This window comes from Haliaeetus albicilla, chromosome 18 (genome assembly GCF_947461875.1).
Source record: "Haliaeetus albicilla chromosome 18, bHalAlb1.1, whole genome shotgun sequence".
NCBI lineage: Eukaryota > Metazoa > Chordata > Aves > Accipitriformes > Accipitridae > Haliaeetus > Haliaeetus albicilla.
Window position 1 is genome coordinate 26802497 of NC_091500.1, and position 19845 is coordinate 26822341.

General features: G+C 38.7%; 1 protein-coding gene across 1 annotated transcript in view; it reads left to right on the top strand.

Moving 5' to 3' along the window:
• FAM83B (family with sequence similarity 83 member B) overlaps nucleotides 1–19845 on the top strand; it is a 56691-nt gene that overhangs the window by 21850 nt on the left and 14996 nt on the right. The window contains exon 3 of the mRNA XM_069805975.1: nucleotides 15895–16059. Coding sequence (XP_069662076.1) covers nucleotides 15895–16059 — 165 coding nt within the window. The remainder of the gene's footprint in view (nucleotides 1–15894; nucleotides 16060–19845) is intronic.

The following is a 19845-nucleotide window of genomic DNA, read 5'->3' on the forward strand; positions in this document are numbered from 1 at the left end:
TATTCTTTCTTTTTCAGTCAGAGTGCATGCATGTGCATGCAATCCACTACATGCACACGTGCATCCCATGCTACAGAAAGCATGGTTTCGAGGTACGCACACGTGCACAGGATACATAGCAGTCTGGTACGGAGAGCCTTATTGGCATGAATTTGGAGTGGGCAGGTTACTCAAGGGAAGATCTTTCCTGAGATCGGAGAGGTACTTCATAAGAACAAATGTTTATTTGAAAGGCACTAGTTTGCATCAACAGACGGTTATTTTCCAAAGTGTTCTTGGAAAAAAATGTTCACCTCTCCTCCACAGAGGTATTGCAGGTTTTCATCTCCATTCTTATTGCAAGCAACTCAAGTCATGTAGTATAGTAAGCTATTAGCATGCTTGGCCCATTTTCAAGAGCAAATTTTCCAACAGAATGTGGCTTAATGTAAGACCATGCGTGGTTTGGTCAGTGATGTTTTTGCCTTTTGTTCCTTACAATTAGACAGGTTCTGTTTTCGATGGCAAAACAAGTGAATTTTCCTCTCTACCCCTCATGTTTGCTATGTGTATGAGGTATACGCCTATTCAGCATGGGAATGTTTTGTGGCTGCAAGGGCCTCACTGACACAAACAGGCAGTGAATTTCTCAAAGAAAGCTACTGAAGAGCTGCAGTAGGTGCCCCTGAGACTGATTTTCTTCTTCCTCCATTCTTAAATCCAGGTGCCTGCTGTGATGCTTTGGAAGAAACCCCCTTGTCCTAGCAGCAGCTTTGCGTGTCTTGCAGGTGTTCAACATGCTTCATGATTAGATCTCTGATTATCATTACCCAAACTGGGGGGGTATGTGTGAACCGGCACGCAATGCACATCAGGAGGAATTTCTAGAAAGGGGAATGATCTGACATACATGAAGTTGTACAATGGAAGGCTTGTGATAACATGTTTCTTTTCAACCCATTAATAAAACCCGATTATGTTGCCGTGTTGGTCACTAGCTCAATTGAGTACAAAGGGTTCAGTTCCTTGCACACTGATAACGCATTTATTTGAATAACTGTTCATTTTATCCATTTGTGAATGAGTGCTTCACATTATCCTTGTGAGGATGAGAAAAATGAGAGGAACAGACCATGAGCATAGGATGACAGCGCCCGTCTGTGGCTGAGGTGATGGGGTCTGCATCGCAGAACTCTGTCCTGCAGCCCGGCCGTGTGTCTGCTCCTCCCCAGACACGTCCTGGAAGTGGCCTAGGACTCTGATCTAAGAAAATATTATGAATACACTGAATAAACTTTTAAACATTAAAAATAAACTTTTACATTTAAATGGAAAGACTAGTAGATATTGAAGATGGAGCATTATGATTATCTGATCTGACTTTAGCGCAAAGACCAAATAATCTTTCCTGTGATTTTGCATAATTGAAGTATCAAATCGCAAATGATGAATTAATACTTCTCCTGTGGCCTTGTTGAGGACCTGTATGCAGATCAGTGAAAGCTGATCCTAACTGCATGTACAAAAAAATAAAGTGTCACCAAGATCATTTCTTAAGCTGTATGGTTTGTTGCTGTCTGACAAAGATGGTTATTCACAATTCAGCTCACGTAGAGACTAAAAGATCAGTTTAACAAAAACCTGGCAGAAAGAAATAAGAAAGAACTGGTTTTTTAAATTTTTTTAAACTTGTTTCTATTAATTTCCTTTCTTATCCATTGACTTGCTACTCCCTCAAATGCCTCGCTATCTGTGGAAGATTCACCTTTGAACAAGAACTGTCAGGTTTCTCTTAAAAAGCTTTTAGAGGGTTTCAGAATTGAATTTTTTTTTAAAAAATACGGTATTTTAAAGCATAGTATTGCTACTGAAATTATAACTCTTTCAACTAGTAATAATTTTACTTGTAATTCCTCTCCTTTTCTTTTTTTTTTTTTAAGTGCTGCACTTGATCCAGGAATTAAATTTTGTGTAATACCTTATTTAGTTCCAATTCACTATCCACTCCACTGGGGTCTACGAGAATTACAGAATTACTTATCTGTTTCATTTCAGTTTGCTTCACAAGAGGTGTGAGCAGGGTTTTTTTAATTGTTTCCCTACTCTTTTAGATATCTTGCTCCATACAGTAATGTGCATAAAAATTTTAGTTTGTTTTCTTCCTGAAAAGCTGCACATAATTACTTATTAACTAGCTTAATCTTTTCTTATCTTTAGGACCTTCTGCTGATGCTTTCAGACTAGTCTGCAATTATTTTTTGTTTTTCATCTAATCTGTAATAAATAATCTAGCATACCAGGGTAATGGATTTCACCTGAGGATCTCAACATGATTTGCAGACAATAATTAATTAATTAGTTTCACAACCTGTCTTTAAAATAGGTGAAATTGAAACGCAGCCTGCCAGCACACGGTCATTAGCAACATGTTGCACCATTAACTGTAGCTGCCCTATAAGCAGGTGTTGTAATCTGCTTCTCCTGAGCGTCAGTGAAGGTTCCTGCTCAAGTGGCACCATGTTTAAAAAAATAAATAGTTAAAATCATCTGGTTGGGTTGTTTACCTTGTATTCAGATGTAATTATGTGCCATACGGACCTATGCAGGCATATCTTATATCTGTAATATATATTGCAGAATAGTGATCTGACATCATTGCTGTTGCTTTTTTTAGCAACATAAATGTTACTACAGGTATTTGTCCAGGCATGGTGTTTTTACTTATAAATGGATTTTACTATGTCATGTAGCTGAACTGGAAAAATTTTAAAGATACATATGAGGTGAACAGAGACTTTGTCAGAGTTACACCCTGAGGCAACTTCTTATTATTCTTCCTCTTCCATTTATACAGGAGAATCATTGACTTTCATTCATACTGACCCATCACTGACCTGTGGTCAGTAATTTTAAACAGCCTGGATTCTGTATTTTTCTGGTTTACCCCAATCATATTACTGCTTGAATTGAGCTCCTTAAACAGAATTAGGTACATCTATAGGGTTTGAAATTAGTGGCAGTGAAGTAAATAGCATCTGTAGCACGAAGCAAAAGCTTTATTGTGAATATCATAACATTATGGTCATAAAATGTGCAATAAAAAGTGATGTATTTTAAAGTTTTCATAAAATGCGTAGGAACCCATTTTAAGCCCACATTCAGTATCCAAAATAAGATTTTTTTTTCCCAATCTCAAATTTAACTGAGTTTGAAGTTCTTGAAAGAGGGAGCGAAGGACATGAAGGGAGAAAGAAAGAATTAAGGGAGTGAAGGAGGAGAGGGAAAGGAGGGAAGGGGGAAGGAAGAGGAAGGCAGGGAGAGAGGAGGGTAACAGAAGTAGGCCATAGTAATTTGTAAATTATAGTTGTTTTGCTTGCACTTTTGTCACAGCAATATGAAAATCTTTAATATCATTGAGTCCTACAAGCTGCTAGAAATACTCACATGCAATCAAAATGTTTTCACAAGACAACTGCTTTAAACATCTGACCATTAACCAGTCCTTAAGTGTGTATACCTCACGTGTCTATTACTGACTCTTAATCACATGTATAAAGCTGAATACAAAAGCTGTAATCTTGAAAAAGGATGAAAGAAGCAATATTTGAAAAGATTTTTTTTCTCCACTTACCCTTCCCTAAATATATGATTAGCCTTTATTTCTGTATTCATTGACTCTTGTGTTGGTTTTCCTTCATAAGTCAGGCTGAGCAACCAACTTGGTCATCAAGCTGTTTTTTGAATATTGGGCATAAGTGTTATTTCCCTGATACTCAAAAGTTTAATTAAAAATGACCAACAGCAGAGCAGGGAATTCCTCCAGTGTCTTAGGTGTAAACTATCCAGGTCTGCTAATGGCAGTTGTTGTAAAAAATATTACTCTATTGCAACGGACTGTAATGTTTCTTCTTAACCTTGTAAAACAAGGAGATTATCCCACTTCTTTCCAGAGATGAACAGGAGCCTCTGTTGAGGACTGTTTTCTCCATGTTCACGTTACCTTTGCTGTACCATGAACGAGGGGAGGTTTTTAACCAGAACTGGTTCTAATCTCAGTTGGGGTTGTTCTGTGGACATCTAACAATGTCTTCTGCGAGGACTTCCAATTTTTTATTCCTCTTTTTATTCTACATTTACCTCTGAGACACTTTCACTAGCAGTATTGCTTAGGATTATGAAATCTACCTTTTGGAAGAAGAAGTTTTGAGCGTCTATAGAGGACTAATCTCCAACAACTACTGATATAATTAGGGCTTGTTTCTCAGTATTAAGTATCATCAGGTCATGCTCATTGGTCTGTAGGCTTCCACTAATTTGAAATCTGGCAATTGAGTATGTTTTTTAATTGGGCACTGCCATCCAAAATAGATTTGGTTTCTCTTGAATGCAATGTCTTTTATGTTACAAAATAATAATAATCTTCTAATGAAGTTCTGTTACTTGCTGCAAGGTCACCCAGGTATGAAGCTGACAGACTTACCAGTACAACAGTCTGCAACTGTATGTTTTTATATTTTGACATACTAACAACATTTGATAGGCCATCCTTGTGGACTGTGGTTAACATACTGCATATAGGCATTCAAAAGTCCATCTTTCTGAATCATAAGTAACTCTGAAGCACATCAGGTTTGTGTCCTGACTTGGATCCACCAAAATCTTCCTGTGCTTAGAAACATAGAAAGTACGTCTTTCCCGCTTTTGAAACACTTATCTTCAACTACCTCCATTATTTTCCAGGGTCTACTATGGAAGCGGTGTTTCCACCTCTGTCTTAAGTCCCTGCCTTTCTTTTTTGATTCTTTTCTTATGTGCTCAATGTACCTGTAGTACATACTACTTCCTGTAAGTAACAACAATGGATTTCAGGCAGTATTAGACCTTTGAACAATCTAGTTATGTTTTATTGGATTTTTTTTTGTCTGAAATATATATATACTAGCAGCAACATTGAACCCTGTGCAGGATATTTTAAATATGTTGTTTAGTTATAAAATATGAATATTAGATATTCAGCTCTTCCCGTTTCATTTCATTTCAGAAACATATGTTTACTATTAAGGTCTCAAAGATGACAAACAGGGCACAGTTCTTGCATAAGCAAACTTAAAAGCAAAATTATTCTTCCCAGTCTAGAAAAGTGGGTCTGAATCATCTCTTCTTCCTATAAATCTGCCTTTGACTAAGAGAATCTTTCGTTGTTTCCAAGTGTCTAATTAACAAATGCCAACAAAGTTGTCTACCTTAAAGAAATGTTGCTTGTTTTTATAGTTTAAAGTCTACAACCTATAAGTGTTCATTAATATTGTGGTTTTCCAAACATTGTCTAGTGTTTTTAAATATGTAAACTCTCAGGAAGTGGGGTTCAGTGTTTATAATGTGTTTATACAGGATTCTTGAGGAAACTGAGTGGAGCAGTGGGAAGGCAGGCTGACTTGGAACTTCATTCCAATCCCAGTCTGAGAAACCCTACCAATATGTACTCTTAAAGGTGGCAAAAACCCAAAATCTTTTCAAAAATTGTTACCCAGATTAACTGAAATCTCAGACATTTACTTTGAGTCTTTGATAAGCAGCAAATTATTGTAAGATTTCTCAAAGGAAGTTTCAGAAAGAGCCCTCAGAAGTGTTGGCATCCAGTCTAGTTTATCTTGGCATGAAGAATATTTGTAAGCAGGAGCAATTTGAATGGATAGTTTTAGTACATTTTTAAAAACGTTTTTGTCCCTTTGCATGCCCCCCCCCCAGTTTGAGGTGGCCTTTTCCCATGTTCTTAGCTGTGCGTGGTAATTTATGGCAGACATTCATAGTTTCAAGTATTGAAAGAGTTCTTAACCATACAGTAGTCAACTCATACTTCCCTTGGCCAGGTAGAAGCTAACCAGGAGCATCTACTGCTCTTACTAGTACTCCAATTATTTGATAGAAGTCTCAAAACTGAGACTGGTCTCTGAGGTTGTCGTATGAGGTTTTCAATCCTGCATGGTACATCAAAAAGTAAAATTTATTAAGAGTTTAGCTCTAATTACTATTGGCACTTTGGAAAAAAAATAATTAAGGCTTATCACATGGTTGCACATTGTTTGGTTTTGGGCAGTCATTAAGTAATGCACACATGAATAAATGAGTACTTCTACTTACAAACAAATTTAAAATAAAAAGTAAAACATTATAATAGTAATTCAAGTAGCCTGAACATTCCCTAAATATTAAGGGCCAACATTCCCTAAATATTAAGCGTCAACATTCCCTAAATATTAAGCGATCCAGTGAGAACCCACATATTAAAGCTGTTAATACTCTTTTAAATAAAAAAAATTATTTCTGAAGCAGCAAGTCTTTGAAATTCATCATAGAGAAAGCCAGAGGCTAGAGAAGTACCTTTTATTTTTGTAACGAATTTCCATTCTGGTATAGCTGAGTCGTAGGCTGTCAGAAATCCTGGCATTTCCTTTCTGTTTGCTTTCCTCAGGAAAAGGTTGGCAGCTTCCCAAAATAACAACTGAATAAGAACATTCTGAAGAGCTAAATACAAATGTTAAAATCCTGCTACCCAACCAGCTGCAGCCCACATGGCACTGAGAACAGAGCAACAACATCAATGGCAAGAGAAGAAAGGGCAGAGTAAGCTCCCAGACACGTTCCCTCCATCATGGCAAGCATTTTCTGTGCTGCGTTATGTGCTTCTCTGTAGGACCTCTGCCTGCTCCTGTGTACAGTGACAGAACACAGCTTGCTTGTTAAATACCAAAAGCGGTTTAGTTATTGATGGGAGCATTGCAAGCAGAAAGCGAGGTTTTAAAATTCAATGTTATGAATGCTTGTTGCTTTAATCACGCATGACGGTTCTTTGCAGATTTAGGTAAACCTCTTCTTGACCATGGTGCACCAGTCGCTGGGCAGCAGCTGTTTCTTTGCAGATCCTTTCTTCCAAGGATTACGTTTATAAGTGCTTCTTGGAAAGTCCCCATGAAGAATCCCCAGAATATCCCCTTCCCTCCTCTCATCTCTGTGACTTGCTGAAACTCGATTCTTCATGTGCGGAAGTAAAGCTTCAGAGGAATTATCACCTTTGCTGTCGGCCACATCGAAGTGGTATCTCCTTTAATTCGGCCAGCTCGAGCTGAGTTCTTACTAATCCTTCAGCCAGAATAACAACTACCAAACCCATAGATACAGATCACATTTATAGAATTAATGTAGCTTACTCCCATACGTTTTGCAAGATACTCACCTGTAAAATTCCCGGTTGCATGAATTTGAAGAGGTGACACAGAAGGTGTCTTTTTAAGATGGTGCACGTATGACTTGCTAGTTCAGCCTGCAATAGCTTTCTGAAAGGTAATGCAGAGGGCTACTGTACATTCACTTTTCAGAGAAAACAACCTTATCTGCACTTCAGAGAACTTTTCTTTTGTGTTGGTTTTAGTTTCATTTGTAGAAGAGCTAATCCCGATCTTCTGATCTGCTTTTTTAGAGACACGGTAAGCTGCACAAAAATTGCCAAATTGAGCAAAAGGCAGAATTGTCAGGTAGTTGTTAGAAGATGGTACATTGTAAAAAAATGGATCTTCCCAGTGTATTTCAAAGTTGAATCACATTCTTCTTCAGAGCTCCTGTTTTTACTGCCATATCGTTCTTTGCTGCCAGAATTGGAACATTTTTCCCCGTTACTGAAAGCTAGAAAGTTCCCCTAACACACATCTTTCTTACATGTTTATTGGACAGAACGGATGAGGCTTCGCCATGTAGGCTACACAATTAAACTATTTATATAGTGCTTTATGTGGTTGCCTGCATTCATAATTTTCTGAGAATAGTTTGCATTGGTTTTCCATATTGTATTGCAGGAGATTTGTAGAATTTTAGTTTACCTTTTGTTTTCTGGACAGTGACTCTTTTCTTATGAATTTTCATTGATGTTGAGCATGTCTAACATCCTGTTACAGAGAGAAGCTGTTGAGGTGATTGAAGATTGCTAATGTACATGCTGAAGTTAATTTTTATTCCATTTAAACTTAGTTTTCACTTTCAAATGCTTATGTTGTGTAGGTGCTATATGACATGATAAACTGAGGCTTGGTGATCAGAACAGAAGATGTATTCGGTTCTGAGGTGCACACTTTTTGTATCCTCAGAATTGATGGTGGAAACATTTTGGAGCAGGAGGAAGAAAAGAGGATAGTGAGGGTAGGAGAGCTGGTTCTGAGGTAGTGTAGCTGCCTGTTATAGTGAAGTGCCAGAGTTCACCCTGTAGTTAATTAAATTGCTTTTAAAGAATGCAATAATGGAAGAACATTTCGAAGTACACTGTATGGTTATGGTTTATTGCTCTCTGAATGCAGGGCCAAGTTAAATAAATTAAATATGATCTCAGGGAGCCAATTTGGTGATAATATACTACAAGTAGTGACATTAACTTCATGGAAGTTACGTAAGTGTAAATCATCTCAGTATTTGTTCCATTACATTGCCACAGAAATTGTGGGAGAATGGATCATACTCAGATGTTTGATTACTATTTTTAATATTGTATCTAGGCTCTATCTACAGAGGAGGGCTCCCCCCATTATACTGCTCTTTGGCACTTTATTTCAAGACTTCTGATCTGCTACATTTGCTGTGGGAGATGTCAGCAATTCAGCACAGCCAAAGTTTACCTGAGATATTCAGGTGCAACTCACAATGATTTCAAAGTGTGTTTTGCAATGGACGGATGTGTTGTGCAAAGCATTTCAGGGCTTTGTTCAATTTTGGAAATTAATAGGAAATTAATGAACTATCATCTTAGAAGCACTCTGGTGTTAGCAACAGTGCCAGATAGTAAGGATATCAGATGATTTATTAGGATGCTGTTAATACAAACTGCAGCAAGCATAAACTGGATCTAGACCCTCAACCATAAACAACAGCATAATGTAATTAAAAAACCCCACAGTAATTAGTGGGACATATTATATAGCTTACCAGTGGGAAGGCTGTCTGCGTTGATCACAAAATTTGTCCCACTTTCTTTTGTGGTGCCTGAAACCCATCCAATTTGCTGCCTGCCTCCTGTTGCTAAGAGCAAGGTATGGAGTACTGTACCTTCTTTCTGCACTGTTGCAAGTGTCATGACCTGCCTGCTCTCTGAGAAAGACCAGATTCAGATAGCACTGAGCCTCTGCCACAAGGAGATTCTCTCCAAAACAGAGATCTGTGAAAAGGAATTTGACTGGAATACCAGGGAAAAGGTCAACGAAAACAGAGTTAACATTTCTGTCTGAAATGTGGTTCTTTGGTCTTGGGGTGAGGAGGAGTGGTGGCATTCAAAAGCAACTGCACAGCAATATGGATTTTTGTCATAGCATGCCCAACATAAGCCTCATGTAGGTTACAAGAAATCAATGCTCTTGCAGTGTAGGGTAGGTCTTTAGCGTTATTCCCTACTAGGTTATTGGTATAATGGGAGGTGTCTCTTTAGTAAAGCCTGACCTAAGGAAGCAGTTGCCTTAGAGGATTCCTCTTTTTTACTGTTTATAGCAAAGGGGGTGTTAAATGGCACACTCTGCAAGATATCCCTTAAAGAATTGTAATTAGTGCTTGTGGAAAGAGTGAAGATACTGGGATAATGAAACTGTCAGTAGTTCACAAAATAGACTTACAGAGCACTAGCAGTAAAGGCCTTTCATTACATCTATGCCTTAATTTCAGTACACACCCATTAAAGGGGTTGATTTTGATGTCCTAAAACTGAGCTATGAAGATTAAAACCCACTGATTTTTCTTACCAAAATTCTTACCAAAAATGGGAGAAGTAAAGCAGAAAAACTCCTTTACTTCTCAGTATTCTTTATTTATAGACTCTGTTTTCTTTGAGCCTCACAGCAAAGTTTATAATTACTACCAAACATGGCAAAATTTGCTTGGATTTTGACAATGATGGGAGCGGAGATCTCCGAATCATTGAACTGCAGACTTTGTCAGTTGGAAGGGACCTCAGGAGGTCTCCAGTCCAACCTCCTGCTAAAAGCAGGGCTAGCAATAGGATCTGACTGGGTTGCTCAGGGTTTTATCCAGTTGGGTCTTGAAAACCCCCAAGGATGGTGACTGGACAACCTCTCCGGGCAACCTGCTCTACTGCTGGGCTGTCCTTGTGGGAATAAGAGTTTTCCCCTATATCCAGTCAGAACTGCTCTTGTTTCAGTTTGACCGTTGTCTCTTGTCTTGCCACCACTGTGAAGAACCTGGCTTTGTCTCCTTGAGACTTGTCCTGTAGGGCACTGGGGACTGCTGAAAGATTCCCTCAAGCCACCTTTGCTCTGGACTGAACAAACCCAGCTCTTTCACATACTCTTCACAGGGCAAGTGCTCCAGCCCTGAACATCTTGGTGACCCTCCCCCAGGCCACGCTCAGGAGATGTTTAGTGATAGATGTATTCGTACCGTTGGGATTGGCAACTCCTTTCTATATAAGCCTTTGAACAGCTAGTTTCTGAAGGTAAGAACCATTAAGCAGTTGCAATGCATGTCAATGGGCCCAAACTCAACAGCTGGCCCTGTGACATGATAGATAACAGAACTGAGCATCAGCCTCCATTTAGTCTTGTAATACCGAGTGTGGTGTCATGTTACCATGTACTTAAGCTCCTGTTTTGCAAGAATCTGCATAATTTTGCAGAGTATTTCAGCTATAACTGTTTATTTTAACCTTCAAAGTATGTGTGTGTCTGTCTTTCATGAATCTTGTCACTAGCATTTTATGTGGGAGTGAGTCATTTCCTGAACTTGGGGATTATTAAAGACTTTTAAAGAATGAAAAGAACTTGGTATTAAAATGATCTGATAGTTTACAGATAATGAGTTTTAAAATGTTACTTTACTCAATACTCTGCAAATTAAATAAAATACATCAATTTACCAAAAAAAATACGTGTTTTAAAATACTTGCATAAAAATAGTGCTATTCAACAAAATTATACTTTTCTGCCTATACTTAAATGTTTCTAAAATGTTAAAGTAATGTGTGAAGCTTTACTGTTCTGTTGCAAACCATAGTCTTAGTGTCAAGATAGTAGTAAGAATAATAGAATATGGCTCTACTGGTGCCTTCACTTAAATTGATAAAACTATTGGCTTTACTAGGAGTAATTTTGTTCTTATTGACTTCAGCAAATTTTCTTCTTCTATAAGAATGCCACTGAAACCAAATTTTAACCTTAAAAAGCATTCACCACTTTAAAAAAATAATTGTTAGATAAGATGAAAAGATTCGTAGCGACAATCTAAGATTATTTAAATTTAATTTTGGGGGACAGGACTAGTATAAAACTTTTTTTCTGCACTGTCTTCACTTTAGTTGATCACTGAAATCTTCTATCTAATACCAAATCAGGTGGTAGTAGTTCACTCTTGCTGTGCATAATATCAGTGTTATCTGATATTATGCACAGCACGTATCTGTTCTGCCAACTATCTTCTCCTCCCTGAAATTGTAAAATGTTTAATTATTCCCAACTGAGGGTTATTTTTGATCACAGTGATAATCAGTTTCTCAGAGTTTGGAAAATTCTTCCAGAATTCTGGTGCTCTCAGGAGAAAACTGCTGCACCCATCCAGTGTCCCCTGCATGGTTGGATGGCCTTTGTATTTCCTATAAAAACACTGGTGCTTGCTTTTGAAAAGACCTCTGCATTTTGGAAAACAAATACGCTTTGGAAAGAAAATGGCAGCTTATAAGGAAGCCTACTGTACCACACTGGAGTGTTCTGCCTTGGGGGATTGTCTTGACACAGGATAGTGTTATTATACCCAAAAGAAACAGAATTTGTGGAACAGGCAATTTTCTGACCTATTTTCTGCACTTTGAATTCCATTGGTTTTTCTTCCTTGGTGGATTTCACTGTTACGTGGCTTTTTCTTATAAGTATCAGGGTGGAAATTAGTTCTACAATTGCAAAAACAAATGTAAAACCACAGTAGTGAAATCTCTCTTCCACAGTGATGCAGCAACTAACTAATCCTGCAGCTGTTGTTACATCTTTAATTAAAGGTAGATACACATTATAGAATACCTCTTTTGAAGTAACTTCCTAGTCTTGGTCTCCTTAATCCATCAAAACTCGGGACCCTGAATACCGTATTGGCTTTTTCATTCCCCAAGCTCAATACTCCCTTCTGCTGCATAGTAGTCAAATGTATGGGGAAATGTACCCCCGCAGCCCCCCCCCAAAAAAAGTTTAATACATTTAAAAGCCAGAATATTCTATGATTTTTGTGGAATCCACTCTTTCTGCATCCAAATCTATAGTTTATGATCAAACAACTAGTCTGATTTATAGAAGTCAGTATACAGAAATGACCTTATCACTGTAAATGACTTTTTCCTTATGCATGTTTGTCATACGCATTGTTCAAATTTGGCACTCTACTTCCTCCAGTGATCAAGCCTAATTATGTTTGTGTTGACTGGATTAATTGAGTGTTTCTAAGAGTGAATGGGCGGGCTAATGAGGGCATACAATAGGAGTCATCTTTGGTCACCAGGGAATGCAAAACTGGATGTCCAGTTGGTTGTCAGATCACGACTGTGGCTTTGCATACATGTCCTTAAATCCGGTGAGGATTTTTCACCTAGCACAAGCTTTAGGTTTCAAAATGTCATCCCTATTCCTACTCTGGAAGTGAAGTCTACTTTTTCTTGCAAGACTACTTTGATGCGTTGCGGAACACTAAATGGTTTAAGAACAATTCTACTAGTGAAGACAAAGAGGGTTTCCCTGTTCATTCCCACGTTACGATGTATCTGCATAGTACTGCACATGCATCCCTCTCATGCCACTAACTTACTGGCCTCCTTGCCTATGTATTTGTTACTCTCCTCCCCTCTTCATAAAGATAGATATGGCCATTCTAGTCAGTGTTGGTTTTTAGTTTTTATTATTCATTCTTGTTTTTTCTGTATATTTCCAGTATATTAGTCTTTGCAACCACAGATGCTGCAAACAAATTAGCATCATAGATATCTGCCATAGGAAAATGTTAGAATGATTTTTGCAGGCTGTACTGTTGATTTTGAATATTTCATGTATTCATGTCAGTGTACACTAATGAACCCATTCAGGATTTCTCTCCTACATTTAAATAGATCCTTGAATGTAATGAGCACCTATTTCTAAAAGATCTGAAGAAAAGGAAAGGTTAAGAAGAAATTAGGGAGTTCAGAGGGAGAAGGACACAGGTAGTAAAACAGAACAATTTGAGAACAGACTTTCTTCTTTGGTCTTTTTCTTAACACACTTGATCTGTCTTGGCAGATTTCTGCTCAGACATAAGTGAAACAAGACAGATGAATAAATAGAGTCGCCATGTTCAGTTAACGTTGTGTATCTCAGAAACAAGACCAAGCAGAAGGTGCAGTCTGAAAGTGATGAGGCCCTTAGCGTCAAGATAAACTTCTGTGGTTTTCAGTCTTTCCTTTCAAATTTAGATAAAGAAATTTGTACTGTTAAAAATCACATTGAGGTTTTATTTTCAAATAGTCAATAAAATGAATGAGGTAGTACGTGGGCATATTACCTAAGATTTTTGAAAGAACTGAATTATTTCATGCTATGCAGTTCCTCTCTGGTGGATTTGTAAAGTGTTTTTATTGCCAAGTGACATGTTACGTTAAGTCCAAGTCCTTTCATTTTTACTACTTCAGGAGCTGTCTTTTTACTTTTCCTAATGACATTGTTGGGGTTTTCGTTTTGTATGTCAGCTCTTATTAATATTTCTAGTATTTTAAGTACATTTGGCGTAAGTGGGTCTTTTAGTTCTAAGCAGGTGGGATTCAAAAAAGTTAATTCAGATGACTGACTGGAGGCAGAACTTTTACCTAGGTGTGTGCAGTAGCATCTGCCAAATTTTGTGAGTGAGGTAAATGTTTCTGTTCCAGAGTAAGATGAGTGATTGTAACTTAACAAATACACCATTGAAGTTGAGGTACAGGTATTTTAAAGATTAGTGAAAATCATAACGCATGTTCACTATCAAGCCTGCTCTGATACCTGTGAAAGGTTTTATTTGATTTGAATTTGTACCTGAGGCATTTCATTGGAACTTTTCATGAAGACTTTAGTGGATGAGAATATTATCTTTAAAACTTAAACAGATACATGTTCTCCCTCTGTTAATTTCCTCTTAACGCTTCAATACTAGTTCTTCCCAAATTGCTAATGATATGTCAGTAGTATATAATCTCCAAAACACCATTAGCAGGACATTGCTTTTCCCAATCAGAAATACTTACTTTATCCCCATAGGTTGAAGGGCATCAGTAGCTGGTGTTCAGCACTCTAATCTTCTTGAATCAAGCTCTCACCAGCTGAGGAAGTTTCATCCCAGTAAGAGTACTGAATCATTAGGGATTCTGAAGTCCTCAACTCCTCCAGCTCTTCAATGTCTGATTATTGACTCCTTCAAGCTCTTGAGCCTTTAGCTTTAGAGAAGGTGGTGAAAGATGAACAAGCCCCCGGTACAAAAATGTTATCTGAAACTTTTTTTTATGTACACTGCACTTATATTATGATAGTTTAATTTTTTCCACTGTATTCATATTGCTGTTTCCCCTTTTCCTCATATAACCAATCGCTACGCACACCCACAACACAACTTTTTGCCAGACTTTGGTACTTGTGACTGTCAGGGTTTAAGCCCAGCTGGTAACAAAGCACCACGAAGCCACTCGCTCACTCCTCCCCCCTGGTCCCGGTGGGATGATGAGGAGAAAATATAAAGAAAAGCTCATGGGTCAAAATAAGGACAGGGAGGGATCACTCACCACTTATGGTCACGGGCAAAAGACAGGCTCAACTTCGGGAAGAAACAACATCAATTTAATTTACTAACAATCAAATCAAAACAAGGATAATGAGAAGTATGACCAAATCTTAAAACACCTTCTCCTACCCTTCCCTCCTTCCCAGCTCAACCCCACTCCCGGTTTTCTCTCCCTCCTCCCCCCGGCGGCGCAGGGGGACGGGGAATGGGGGTTGGGGTCAGTTCCTCACCCCTTGTCTCTGCCGCTCCTTCTTCCTCAGGGGGAGGACTCCTCACTCATCCCCTGCTCCACCGGGGGGTCCCTCCCACAGGGGACAGTCCTTTATGAACTTCTCCAGTGTGGGTCCTTCCCATGGGCTGCAGTTCTTCACGAACTGCTCCAGCGTGGGTCCCTTCCATGGGCTGCAGTCCTTCAGGCACAGACTGCTCCAGCGTGGGTCCCCCGCCGGGTCACAAGTCCTGCCAGCAAACCTGCTCCAGTGCAGGCTTCCCACGGGGTCACAGCCTCCTTCGGGCATCCGCCTGCTCCAGCGTGGGGTCCTCCCTGGACTGCAGGTGGGCATCTGCTCCACTGTGGACCTCCCTGGGCTGGTGGCGGGGGGGACAGCCTGCCGTCTCACCACGGGCTTCAGGGGCATCCCCTCCTCCCCCGCTCCTTCTTCCCTGACCTCGGTATCTGCAGAGGTGTTCCTCTCACATTCCAATCCCCCTACTCACTGCAGGTTCCCCTTCTGAACTCTGTTCTCCCAGAGGCGCTACCGCCGTCACTGACGGGCTCGGCCTGGGCCAGCGGCGGGTCCGACTCGGAGCCGGGGAAGCTTCTGGCAGCTTCTCACAGGAGCCGGCCCTGCGGCCCCTGCCCCGCTACCAAAACCCCGCCACACAGACCCAAAACAGTGACACATGTCACACAAGCAATCACCTGACTTCTCAAAAAGAAGGTCCAGTGGTCTTGAAAAGCCTTCCAGGTGAAGTGGTACCACAGGGAGAAATTGTACCTTTTTGATGTGTAAAAAATGTTTGTCTGTTAGCTGCCCAGTGCAAACTTCAGTGAGGAGTTTTAAATATATGTTTATACAATGCAATAATTTGTGTCTTTTCTGTTTTATTCAGGTCATTGCCATCGTTATGGATATGTTTACAGATGTGGATATCTTTAGAGAAATTGTGGAGGCATCTGCTAGAGGGATTGCAGTGTATCTCCTGCTTGATGAGTCGAACTTCAGTCACTTTCTGAAAATGACGGAGAAACAAGGCTGTCAAGTTCAGAGGCTCAGGGTAAGGCTTCCTGTGTTCCTGTGCATGAACATTCACTACTCATTCTTCCACAGCCTACTGAAAAGGGAATATTATTCAGAAAGTGATTATCAAATACTGCTTTTTCAAATTCACTAAGAGGTATAAATTAGGTAAGCTCCCAGCAGAACCTTCTCTACAAATGTTTTTCTCTTTAGAAAGATTGTTGCGATTTTCATGTGTCAAAACAAGAGTATTTGATAGAATGACATCATTTTTCATATGTTATTTGTAAAATAATTTTCCATTCTTATGTATTTAGGAATACTACATTTTGAAAAACTTAAATTCTTTTTGCTTTCTCTTAAAGCAGCCTGCAAATAGAGTATAAAGCATACTTCATTTTATGAGCATTTTCTTTAAAGTTTTTATCTATTAAAATACTTTAAAAGGCCCAAGATTCTATTTTATTACTGTTTTCCTGAAATCTGTATTATTGTGTATTATCATGAAATATGTATTATCATATCTGCATCATGTTTTAGAGAGTGTTATTTTTATACATGAAATACATAATTTCATCCTCTAAGAAAGATAACAAGACTAATGTTTACATTTTTCACAAGATGTCCTGTGTCACCCTAATATTTAACAGGGAGTAGAATACAAACCATGAGCTGCACTGAACTAACGTAAATGCTTCATAAATACTTCCAGATTTACTGTACTAGCACTGAAGAAGTTCCAAGGACGTTGCCAGAGTTTCTTTGCAAAGCTCTTAGCACTGCCTTGGCTGAACTTTTCATATAGTTCCATTTGCAATTCCTTGTTTCTGTAGCTAGTTAGGCTGTGTTTGCTCCTGGCAAAAATAATATGAAAACTCTTCTTAGCAGCATGCATTTTAAGAACCCAGTCCAAAAATCAGATAGAGGTGTGGTGTATTTGTGAGGATAAAGAAGGCTTTTTGTTAGAATTTTGGAGCAAACCTGTATTTTATACCACTTTTTGCTCTGGAGTGTTGACTTAGGTCCTTAGAAGTATTCCCACACCACTTTCCATGCCTGTTTCTTGTGTATGTGTGTGGGATTGCCCTCTGGTGGCCTAATAAACAGAGCTAGGGGAACTTTTGGAAAGAAAACATTAAAAATGTGTTGTGGGTCTGTCAACACCGGTCATGATTGCCTTCATGAAGTCAGCATTTGGCAATATTTCCATACTCTGGAACTTGAGATACCACCATTCGCTGATTACTTGGGTTAACTATGCCATAGAGGTTGCCAAAAATGGTGTATGTCTTTTTATGGCATGAGTTTTATCCTCCCAAAATAAATTAGGAGCATGAATTTCAAGTGATACCTCAAAAAATGCCATAGTATGCATTTTCAGATTAATTCTGTGCATGTGTATCTACAGCTGTTTCGAAAGCTTAACTTCTTTTGGGTGGGTTCAAGGTTGTCTTTTTAATATGGTTTATAGACCTACAGGCATTTATAATGCAATGGAAAGAATTAATGTACATACATTAGAGTGGATTTTGTATGGATTAGTGTGGATTGGAGAGTTTAGGCTTGGCCTCCAAAGTGACATTATGTATTATGTGTTTCTGTTTCGTAATGATGGGAGAAGTAAAAAATTCATCTTTACTCTGCAAGGTTTACTTAGAATACTTCAAGTTTATCAGAAAATGAAAAATATATGCCAAAGAGAGTTCTGTGCTGAGTTTCCAGTTTAGCTTGTAATAAAGCTGTTCAAATTAATGGTCTTCTCATCCAAGTGCTACTCCCAGTGACTGTTGCTCTGGGAATAGAAGCTTACTACTCCCACAACAATTCTCTGGTGCCTTTCTTGAGGATGAAGAGAAACTGCTGGTGACTATGGAAGAACAGTCAGTACTTTGGAGAAGCTGTCTCCCTTTCTTTTTCTCCCATTGCCTCAAGGTTCACAAAAAACAAACCATCTTTAACTTTTTGTGCTCTTGGTTTTTGGTCCTCCCCTTCTGTTCGTATGGATCTGTTTCTTTTCCTCAGGCTGTAGCACCAGCAGCACTGGTCTTGTTATTCTCTGGCACGATGCGGTTCAGTCTTGCAGGAGTATGGCAGACACTCCTCATGCCATGCACTCCTGATGAGGAGCATCTATAAAACTTCTGACTCAACGTCTTCTCTGGCTCTTTTTCTCTTCCTTTGGGTCAGTAAAAAACGAGATGCAGTGATAAGCGAGACTGCATTTTTGAATTCAGATTTACAAGTAGCCAGTAGTCTGTATGGAAAAAAAAAGAGGATTTTATTAATAAATCTACAGTAAATGTCTGTGCAGACATTTTTTCTCGTCTGTAGTCTGACTGCATATCAGGACATGTTTCCCTCTTCATTGAAAGATATAACTGAAAAAATGGAGTTACTATATATTTTGTGATTATTATGTGGATTCTGTTTGGGAGAATATGAAATCAGGGGTCTGCTAGGAGCCTTTTCAGTCTTCCCTACAGCATTTCTTCTTGTGGGTTGGTTTTTACTTAATGTTCACCTTAACATCACCAGTGGAACTCAATGCAAATAAACAATTCCTTTTTTATACTTTCTCATTTCTCTTTCCCCACTTTCATTTGTCTGTTTCCTGACTGTCCTACATTTTTCCCCATTAATTAATATCTCTTTTTTTTCTTGTCTCTATCTAAGCTTCTTTTGATTAACTTTTTCTCCAGTCTGACCTGTTGTTCAGTCAGTAATTCCTTTGCATAGAAAGATGAGGAGTCATTACAGATTCTGACTTTTTTCCAGCGATTTTTCAAAAACTAATAGCTAAATTTTTCGAGAGATGCTTTTTTTCTGCTACTGACAGGTACTGCAGCTAACTATGAAATAGATTTGCACTGCAAAATGCAGCACCAGGACAACAATCCCCAGAACCACCAAAATGCTCAATGCAGTAACTTCAATAACTTGATTTTGGATTAGAAAGAATGTACCAGTGTAGGCAATGTTGTTTAATGCCTAAGAAGTCAGTCAAGCTCCTCAGCTGATGCCAGATCTTCATGTTTTATTTGATATGAGGTGAGGCATGTGGCAGAGGCTCCATGCTCTGCAGAAACCTATTTTCACTTCTCTGGCGATAATGAAGAATCATCTTGCTACAGGAGGGTATTGAAAGCAATCTGGCAGCAACTGTTTATCACCTGATACTCCTCTCAGTACTTTTAATGAATTGCAGGAATGAGAAAATAGAAACACTAATGAATTGATTTTATTTTCCTTTTGTGAAGTCTACTCCCAGATATGCATGCTTAAATGCGTAGTAGGAGCTGCTTGTGAGACCTGATTGCTGCCTGTTTTTTCTCACCAGTATTATCAAAATCATCAAAAGTTTTCTAGTACTTCCAAGTCTAAGTCAAATTTTGTTATTAAATACAAGTGCACAGCACAGTGTTGTATCTGTGAGCAAACTTCTGTGCTAAGGGACTCCAGATTCCAGTGGAGTCATTGAGATTTTGTCTTCAATGGTCATTGAATCAGATTCGAGGTTAGAATAGAAGCGAACTTGAAAACTACTTAGCATTTGTACACCAACTATTATCTCTTACTAAGAAAAGAGGCCCAGATTAATAAATAATATTGGTAATGATGAACAATATGAGAAATGTGTGGTTTTTTCCTTTAAAGCTGTTAGGCTAAGTATTAGGTAGACATCCATTTTCTTCTTTGTGCATTTTCTTGACAGCAAGTATAGGGTGAGTAATTGAACACTGATAAAAGCAGACTCTACAAATAAGAAGTGCTGAAATGAAATGTTTGAGACCAGTATATTCACTGTACTTATCTGTCATATTGG